The 9856-nt window shown below is 39.1% G+C and overlaps 1 protein-coding gene across 1 annotated transcript; it reads right to left on the bottom strand.

The window, feature by feature from the left end:
• Nucleotides 1-2319: 2319 nt before the first annotated feature.
• On the bottom strand, nt 2320-8883 carry LOC141361624 (uncharacterized). The gene is made up of 8 exons (XM_073863181.1): nt 8743-8883; nt 6997-7229; nt 6771-6862; nt 6581-6685; nt 6289-6482; nt 6183-6206; nt 3509-3873; nt 2320-3226 (listed from the first exon to the last, which is right to left on the bottom strand). Exons 2-7 carry the CDS (start codon nt 7097-7099, stop codon nt 3756-3758), a joined length of 636 nt encoding a protein of 211 aa, XP_073719282.1. The 5' UTR covers nt 7100-7229; nt 8743-8883; the 3' UTR covers nt 2320-3226; nt 3509-3755.
• Nucleotides 8884-9856: the final 973 nt, after the last annotated feature.

Raw genomic sequence — 9856 nt, 5'->3', positions numbered from 1 at the left:
GGAAGGTTGGTGGTTCAATCCCCGGCTCAACCTGACCAAGTGTCGAGGTGTCCTTGAGCAAGACACCTAACCCCAGCTGCTCCCGACGAGCTGGATGGCGCCTTGCATGGCTGACACTGCCGTCGGTGTATGAATGTGTGAGTGAATGGGTGAATGTGAGGCAAAATTGTAAAGCGCTTTGGGTGGCCATTGGTCTATGAAAGCGCTATATAAATGCAGTCCATTTACCATTTACCATTTAAACTTGTCGACCTTTATCATCTTTACACTTAAATAAAGTATACAAGAATGTAATTCAGAATTTTTTCCACAACAATTTGGTGTCAGAAGTGGCATCCCTTGACTGGACTACTCGGACCTTGAAGGGAAGGTGATTGTGCATATTGGACTTCGTTGTAACCTATAGTTTGGATATAATGCTTGTTATAGTTATTCTGACAGCTATTTTTTTATTCATAATTTTCTGTTTTTTCCCTGATGTTCTGCATATCTTAAATAATATATCTGGCAGTAGACCCTGTTTTCTAAACAGGATGGAATTAATAACTATAGTGTTATGTCAATTAAATATACTTTGTGTTACAACCTAGTACATTAATGAAGTCAAATAGCACCATAGACCACCATCTACAGTTCTACATTTCATTCCGCTTTGACATTATAGGTTCTCTAAGCGAATCTGCGAGACGCCAGTTTTTGTTGACGTTCAAAGTGTTGTTAAACAAAACGGTTCGTAGCTAACTCCTCCCCCTCCCTTCCGCGCTTCTTCATGAACGCGCAGCAGTCTACCGTATGATGCTGCGGTGATGGCTCAACCAACTCCCTCAGGCTCTCCGTAAGTAAATTGTAGAAGTTTAAAATAAAATGTACGTTTTAATTTTAAGTTGTTAAACATTAAACAATAGTCTGTTGATTGTAACGGATTCTGTAATGTGAATCCAGTAAGCATAGCGGTATCCTACTTGCCATAAAAGACAAGCGTTAGCCCCCGCGTTACAAATTCTTATAATACATTGTTAGCTGTGTGTAACTTCTCGTTTCAACACTCATCATATAGTTCTGCTACTCCTGGAAGAGGACGTGGCAGGGGTCGGGGTGCTGCCATTCTGTTAGAAAGTGTTGATATGCAGCGAGTCCAGATGTTGCGGGCTGAACGACTCACGTCAGAGCAAGTAGGCTAGCATTTGTTGCCATACCTGAATAGTTTCACTAAATCTTATCTTCATATACCTGTAAATTATCTGCATTACACAAATGGTAATACTCTAGGAACAAATAATATATTCAATGTTATTTCAGGAGAGGATCCAGAGTCTTAGTCTTCAGGAGTCACATCAGCTCCTGCAGAGATCTTATTCGACATCATGGCCACACAGGACACCCCTGCAGCAGCCCCCACTCCTATCCCGGGTCATCCTACCTGGTGTGTGTGTCTGCATTGCAGAGAAATGCCAACAGACATAGAAAGCAAGTGTTGTGGACAACGTCCGAACAGTTGCATTTCCACCCTACCCCATTTTGACATGTATATTTTAGAGGAAGGGGTCCTTAGATTATCAAGAAGGGTCTGGAATGACATAAGGGCTGTCCAGGATGCCCCAGAACCTGGTGAAAGCAATAAACAGTTCCGACATGCTGCCTACAGGCAATATGTGGTTTGGCAGTATGGGTTCCTTGGCCCAGGACATAGGGTTGTCATACCAAGCTGCTGCGTGTGTAAGATCAGAGAGCAGTACCCAGAATCACATGGTCAGTATACCGGGTTTGTATCTAGTAGAGTTTAGACCCACCTGTTGTTCTAAATAGTTTGACTGATAATATTTTATAAATATATTTAAAATTGTCAGTGCGATAATGGTTTTTGGCCATGGTTCTGTTCACATTTTACTGTTCATTTTATTAATGTTATTTATTTCACAGTTTTCTTGTTTACATTACATTTTTCTTTTCAGAAATTGTATGTATTTGGTATTGTTAAATTATGTCTTATTAAATATTATAAAATGACATGAGAGTATGGGTGTCTGTCATATACAATTTACAACAGATAAGTAAAAGAACGTGTCACACATTGAGTCAACTTTGTTTATTGCAAGCAGTGTCAGGAACAAAAAAAAAATATAAAGTGCGTAGTTCACAACAGCAACATGTGGAGTTGGCCCTCATTCTAGTGCCTCTGGGTGCCCTGTACACAAAGAAACACAAAAAGTGGTTTTCAATATTTATTTATTTTTAACTCAAAACAATTGAAAGTGTGATGGTTTATAAAAACGTTAGCAGCAACAAAACGGAAGAACCATGGACATTTTATTCTAACAACTCTAACACACTTGCTAACATGGATAGATTTATATGTTTTGTATACGTTTCTGTAAAGTCGATATATATATGAGACTTATTGGTATTGCAGATATGTGTAGTATAACACTCATCTAGGTTAAAAATATGGAGTATAGACCCACAATGAAGAAAATATATATAATGGTGATGGTGTGTATATTGTTATTTGTATATGTATGTATTGTGGCTGTGTATACACACATACATACCACACACACGGGCATGGTGCAATATTAAATTTTTACCTCTGCAATGATTTGATTATGTGGGTATTGTTGATGTATATGGGTATGGTGCAATATTATATCCTTACCTAAGCAATGATTTGATTATTTGTTTATTGTTGTATATGTATATGGGTTTGGTGAATTCTGCAACTGTATTGTTATCACTTTGCAAATGTTATTTAAATGGACAGCTGTGTAACACGTGCTGAAAGTCTGATGAAGGGTCGTAAGGGCTTGAAACGTTACAAATAAAAATCACTTTATTGGTAGTTCTCTGGTGTTCGGATCTTTACTTTTACTTTTATCCATATCTTTGATCCTTCACCCGTATTATTTGGATGTGCGTGATAACACCGTGCTTATAGAACCATGGACATTGACAATACTGCAAATTTGTACAAATGAGCATCTTCTCACCTATTCCTCTGGTGTGCTGTGTCCTTAGAAGCTCCTCTGTTAAAGGTGCTGTCACACCTGACAGGACTCCAAGACGTCTTGGGTCACCAGGTCTTTTTGTTGCCCTAAGGGGAAGAGCTGCGGATGCCAGCCTTTTCCGTACAATAGCAACCTGGAGCTCTGTGATGTAACTGTAGTCTTTCTTGACCTTCACTGAGTACAGCCGCCATCTCCTGGACCGTTTGCTGTAAAGCTTGGCATACCTGTTTAAAAAAACCCCAATAAAAAATAGTGCTGGTAGGGGCATCTTAGTATTTTAATGTTTCCAACATATTTATAAACAAGTTTATATTTTTGAGATCAATTAAGCACAGATTTATGTTGCTGTAAAGTATGGTGTATGGCAATACACGTTGGTCCAAAAGTTAAAGCCAGGGTATGTGTGCTTTAACCAATAACCCCTGCCTGTTAGTCAGTACTTTCCATAACACTTCCCCTTGTGACCCACCCTAACAACATTCATTGAATATCGTGGAACATCTTACTGAAGACTGCCATCTCGTTTTTTATTTGGTGCTCTGTTGATGTGGTGATTGTAGTCAAGAGCGGCAAGGAAGACTCGTGCACTGTACACTGCATGTGTGAAGCAGAAACGTTTGCTGGCGTACATTAATATGTGATTATGGTGCTCTGTTGATGTGGTGATTGTAGTCAAGAGCGGCAAGGAAGACTCGTGCACTGTACACTGCATGTGTGAAGCAGAAACGTTTGCTGGCGTACATTAATATGTGATTATGGTGCTCTGTTGATGTGGTGATTGTAGTCAAGAGCGGCAAGGAAGACTCGTGCACTGTACACTGCATGTGTGAAGCAGAAACGTTTGCTGGCGTACATTAATATGTGATTATGGTGCTCTGTTGATGTGGTGATTGTAGTCAAGAGCGGCAAGGAAGACTCGTGCACTGTACACTGCATGTGTGAAGCAGAAATGTTTGCTGGCGTACATTAACCCTCTGGGGTCCGACCATTTTGGGACACTGTCAGAGGTTCTGACATGCTCTTACATTTGGTCTTTTTTCAGTTGCTTTAAAACATAACAATGGCAAGTGTCTCATACCACTGTGTTCAGCACAAACTGGGCTAAAATATTATATGAGCTACATGTATGTACATGTTTGTATTTTTGAGAGAAAAAGGTTTATGCGTGGTTTTTTAAAAAGCTAAAATTTTAAGTCACTGATATAAGTCCACAAAACCCATACTAAACATGTTTTAACAAGACTTTCCCAAACAGAATCTAGTAGTCTAGAGTTTTTTCTTTAAAATGATGTGAAAATCATCCTGCCTACTCATTCACATAAACCAGTATATTGATTTAGAAATTGTAAGACACTTTTTGTTTAGAGGGGCCGTATGCGAGAAGGATTGATTGACAGCTAGCAAACAAAGGCTCGCATAATGAGCTGCATAATGAGGGAGGAGGGAACTACAGTAAAGAATGTGAGGACAAATGAACATGTTTGTTTGAGGTTTATTAAGAAGTTAACAATATAATCAAAATAGAAATGAAGGTCAGTAGGACCCTATTCAAAAACTTGCTGTAAACTTCATGTGGCTCATGTTACCATACAACTTTATGTCCAAAGAGTGTGAATATGTTTTTCCACTTCATAGTTTACTGATGAGAGGGATGCAGACCTGTAAGAGAGTTATGAACAGCTGTTAGCATAAATTGTCCACAGAAATACCCTTACATACATAACTGATGGGTAAATGATAGCACTTGTAACGGTGGTCGCCTAAACTCAATATACTGTATAAAAAAAACTTGGCCTAGGCGGGTTTCGAACCCGGGTCTACCACATGGCGGCCTAACGCACTACCGCTGCGCCACCATTTGGTCACGTGATTGGTGTCTTTTACACACCTAGGTAGACTGGCCAAGGTAAATTTATAATTAAAAAAAAAGGCGAGTCTCCGTGTAAACAACGCGGAGCTCATAATAAAACGGTGTCGCGTGTAAAACGCAATGTATGGAATGCGTTGCATGTAAACAATATCATATTACAGCAGACCGGGGGGGGGTCTGCTGTAATATGATATTGTTTACATGCAACGCATTCCATACATTGCGTTTTTACCCCAGTGCAGCATTACTCAAAGTTGCCATGAAGGATACGAAAGTGTCTACTGTACAGCATGTAACAATGAAATCCGCCATTACGTGATCACGCGTACTCGTTTGTAAATAAGCATGTAAACATGGAATCTTACAGCACACACTTAAAAGACACAGCAGTGCAGCATTACTCAAAGTTGCCATGAAGGATACGAAAGTGAATAACTGTGTCTAACACTGTACAGCAAACAATGAAATCCGCCATTACGTGATCACGCGTAAGTTACTCGTTTGTAAACAATGCAAACGTTTTTCAATCCGAGGCGTGCAGTCTGTTGAGGTTGCTTATGTAACGTTAGGCTGAACTGCACAAGCCATAACATATTACATGATAGCAAATATAAATGAAGACAAATGACTTACAGTTTCTTCAGGAATATATCCGCCTCCATTGCGCCTTCCATTGTTCTTCTTCTTAGGTAACGTTAAAGATAAACGCTTCTCTTCCTCAATGTCCAGACATAAATGAAGATATTCATCTCGTGTGTGTATAAAGTTTATAATCCAAACATGCGCTAAAGTCTTTAAATCTTATCAAACATTACGCTTTGCTGGTGTGAACAGCTCATCTCTTCATTACCATGTCAACAGCGTGTGGGCGTGACGGCATTAGAGATAATGAGCTCAGCCAGGAAAAACGGTACTCTCTTTACTTCAATGCAGATTATATAAACAGAAAATATTTGTTTTTGATAATAATTAGCTTGTTTAAAAGTAGACATTTCAGGCTTTCTTTGGATATGTGTATTAAGTTTCAACTAATTTTTGTAACGTGATTTGAGAGACAGCTGGCGGAGACAGAAATGTCTGAATGAGCCCCCTGTTTATTTTCTTTATTTGACAAAAACACAAAGATCTGTTGTTATTGTGAATGTACACTAATTAAAGAGGACCCTTCAGAGTTTCAAATGATGTCAAACACGTAAGTGTTTGATTATTAATGATGGAGTATTTTAAGTTGATTCTGCTATGATGAGGAGAAAACACGTCAAAACGCGTCCCGCGTTTTTGGACCCCTGGGGGTTAATATGTGATTATGGAACGACTCAAGGTCTGCAGTTGATCTGGGGAAAACAAGAAGTGTAAGTTGAACCATTTACCAACAGTGAACACATGAAATGTGTTATCTACAAAAGTATTACTTACCTGAAATGTAAATACTTAGGAACATCCTTAAGCCATCGTGCATTAAGAATTAGTTCACAGAGTTTCTGATGGGCTTCTGAGTTAGGCTCTATCCATTCTTTTTCCCTTGGCTCCACAAGGGGACCATGATGGCAGCTACCCAGAGCCCAAGAATGCTCCCCGGTTACATGGTGGAGTAGGCCGACCCACATGTCCTAAAATGTAAAAGAAGGCAGAAATGTCAATTTCTGTTGCATATTTATATCCACATGCCAATTACTTGTTCGTTTTATAAATTGACACAAATACATACAAAGAATTCATCATAGTTCTCAGCAGTCTTGCAACAGTGCCAAAAATGGTTGCAGATGTCTTTACACCATTCCAGAAGAATAGAGCACCCCTTCTGTTGGCCTAGCTGTAAAACAATATATAATGTGCATGTTTTATGGCATGTCACAGAAAGACTATTACATATGTGAAAATACAAAGTGTGGTATTACCGCTGTCAGCCTTCTGCAAAGATTTTTTGAACCATGCCAGACATCGAGAGAATGGAGAACACCCTTATCTTTTAACACACCTGTCTTTGGATCTGTAAAGTAAGAACAAAAAAAAAGAGAGATACATGCACCCATTTAAAACGCATACTGAAAGTACAGTCCTAAAGGCAGCTGTGTTGCAACAACAATCATTCCAAATAAATACTCAAGCATAACCACTACTTACTGAAAAGAGCTGAAATCTGTGTGTTGACATCTGTGCATATCTCAGTCAGCTTGACATTTCGACAGAGGTCATCAAATGTTCGGAGAAACCCCTCCTTCTCCATGGCCACTGAATTTCTTGCCGTCTCCCTCTTGTCAATATTGACAATTGAAATGATTTTTTTGTGTCATTGTCCATGACAGAGTATGAACAGTACTGTGCGCAGAAACCAGGACTGTCCATCCGGCCATCTCCTGTTGGCACATTTGAGAAGCAACTGAATAGAAGTGTGGTTACATTGACCCGTGACAAATTAAATGTGCAGTAGAGTCCAGAGTTATTTAAAAAAAAAAAAGAAAATGTACCTGTAAGGTTTTGTTCTGTGTTTTCTTGTATTCTTTGTATTTTTGTTATTTGTACTTGTATTTTGATTCTCTGCTCTTTTGGACTTTTATTTTGAAACTCATCATGGCATGTCACGCTTCACACTTCCTGTTTGTTTTTGTATTTAAGTCACTTCCTGTACACCTGTTCCCTGCTGTATATTACAATAGTAAGCCAGCCTGTTACCTGCTCCTGTTATCTGTTTGAATCTGTTTTTTGTTATCTGTAAACCTGTTGCATGTATCTGTTCCTGTTTTGACCTGTGCCTGTACTTGGTAGTGGTGGGCAGAGCGAGGCTTCGTGAAACACTGAAACAGTTGAATCAATTGTGCCGTATGTTTCGAGGCTTCGAAACATCAATCCGAAACCGCCTCCACAGTGACACCTAGCGGTCGTTTGCATGTCTTTACATAAAGCAGCCTTGACAAGATTTTAGATGAGCGCTGACAAATTGTATCCCACATGTTGTTTGATTGACACATAACTGATAGGATGGGAGGGTGGATAGTGCTCTCGACTCTCATGCGTAGATCTTAGGATCGAACCCGGGAAATGCGTGCGCTACGTCATCATAATAAAATTCTTTTTGTTGTTGTTTTAACATCTGTTTGACAACTACATGAGCTTTTAGGCTCACAATTGTCGATAACTATAGTCTATTCGGGTCTATTTAATAAAAAAAATGGAATAGAGATATACCAAATAAATAATAAGAGATTCATAAAATATATCAAGCCATAATATGCCACATTGTTTACATATAAAGATCTTTATTCAAATATATAAATTGTTCTGTGTTGATAAACTCAACCAGCTTCTTTTTTACATATAATTTCTCCAGCCTTTGAAAACATTCTCACACAAGGGACACTTTTGCTGGCATGCATTTTTTTGTAAGTGTTACATACATATGAGGAAAAATGACTTCTTTTCAGTAAATTATAGTATTTGATCTTGCCAAAAACGCATCTATGAGGTATTGTCAGATTCGTTTCCTACCCTGTCAGTTTAAGATTCAACGCAGATTCGACAGGTACGCCAAATACTTTCGAAATACTTGTGAAATGCACCGCTTAGTGTTTTGAATCACTTCATCACATGACATGGGTGTTTCGAATCACATTTCGGAGCAGTGTTTCGATACATTTACGCTTCGGGATCTCGACACAGTATCGAAACGTCAGTTTCGCGGGAGCCATCCCTAGTACTTGGATATTGCCTGTTTTGCCGCCTGCCTTGAACCTTAGCCTGTTATTGGATTACGATTGTGGATTACCCTGTTTGGATATGTTTGCTGGCCCTTTTTGGGATTTTACTCAATAAACACCTTTTGCACATGGATTCACCTTTTCTCCGCTTTCTTTAAAGCACCCGTTACAGTACCCAGGGCCACAACACGTTGATTTGATTGAAGCTGCCTGATGATTTCTGTTCTTTTTGTTTCCCAATAATCAATTATCGTGTTGATACAGAAGTGATCCTGGATCCTGAAGAAAGTTGTCTGGTTTACCATTCGCATATTCATGAACTTGAATAGCAGAGCAATTTTGGTGTAATTGTTTCCGGACAACAATATGTTGGTGCTAAGAAGAAAATCGTTGGAGTGCATACCTTGTGAGAACTTTGGCTGCGAAAACCACTTCCAAACAACTTGACCACGTAGACATATCTGTAATACATTTAAACATAAGAAATGTGTATAGCTATTGACACAAATTTCATAACCAATACAAGGTATTGCTCTACACAAAATACAAACATATTCCTGATAAACACTGAAAATTTACCCATTCAACAACTGCAGCAGTGCCTCTTTCCCGGACAACCACCTCAAACGGTTTGGGTGCGCCACAACATTTTTTGGTGGTCCGGTCCAATCGCTGTACATGCTCTGACTGGAATGTCCAAATACTGCACAAGCTGTTTCAGACTGCTGTGGTATACTATTGAGGCTGGTACACCAATGATGTCATCTTCACATAAAACTTTTATAAAACCAGGATGTGGTTGATCATCAGTTAAGGTGTTTTCCTCTTCCTCCTCAATGTCTTCAATATCATACAATGTGTCTTCCATATTCATTTCAGGAACATCATCCAAGTTCAATTGTGTCTCAATGACCCCACCAGTCTTATTCACAAACATAATGATGAGAAACCATAACATGAGTCTGAATTGAGAAAAAAATACATACCCATTATTGTTGCATGACATACCTGACATAAATCCTTGGTACATAGTCTGGATCACTATCTGAACCACTGGTTTCCTCTTGGTAATCATCTGCAACATCTAACGGGTCCTCTGGGTCCTCGTCAGGACAGGTTATGGTGTCCTCACAGTCTATACTACAGAAAGTGTAAAGATAAAAATGTTATGCTTTTACAAACGTGAGATGTACCTGCAAACTACACAACAACTATTACTTACGTGGCATTCCTAAGGTCATTGAAGACATTCTCGTCGAATGTATGTGCAGTGACCGTGGTCTCATTCA

This window comes from Misgurnus anguillicaudatus, chromosome 24 (assembly GCF_027580225.2).
Source record: "Misgurnus anguillicaudatus chromosome 24, ASM2758022v2, whole genome shotgun sequence".
Lineage (NCBI taxonomy): Eukaryota > Metazoa > Chordata > Actinopteri > Cypriniformes > Cobitidae > Misgurnus > Misgurnus anguillicaudatus.
The sequence above is the reverse complement of the archived record's forward strand: the minus strand, read 5'-3'. Positions and strand labels throughout refer to the sequence as shown.

Bases quoted from the DNA above. Each gene is read 5' to 3' on its own strand.
- LOC141361624 (XM_073863181.1), bottom strand. From the start codon at position 7,099: ATGGAGAAGGAGGGGTTTCTCCGAACATTTGATGACCTCTGTCGAAAT. The intron at 6,863-6,996 runs GTAAGTAGTGGT...CTTACTTTACAG, and splicing joins ACAGATTTCAGCTCTTTTCA to ATCCAAAGACAGGTGTGTTA. The intron at 3,874-6,182 runs CCATAATCACAT...ATCAACAGAGCA, and splicing joins ACTGCAGACCTTGAGTCGTT to CCATAATCACATATTAATGT.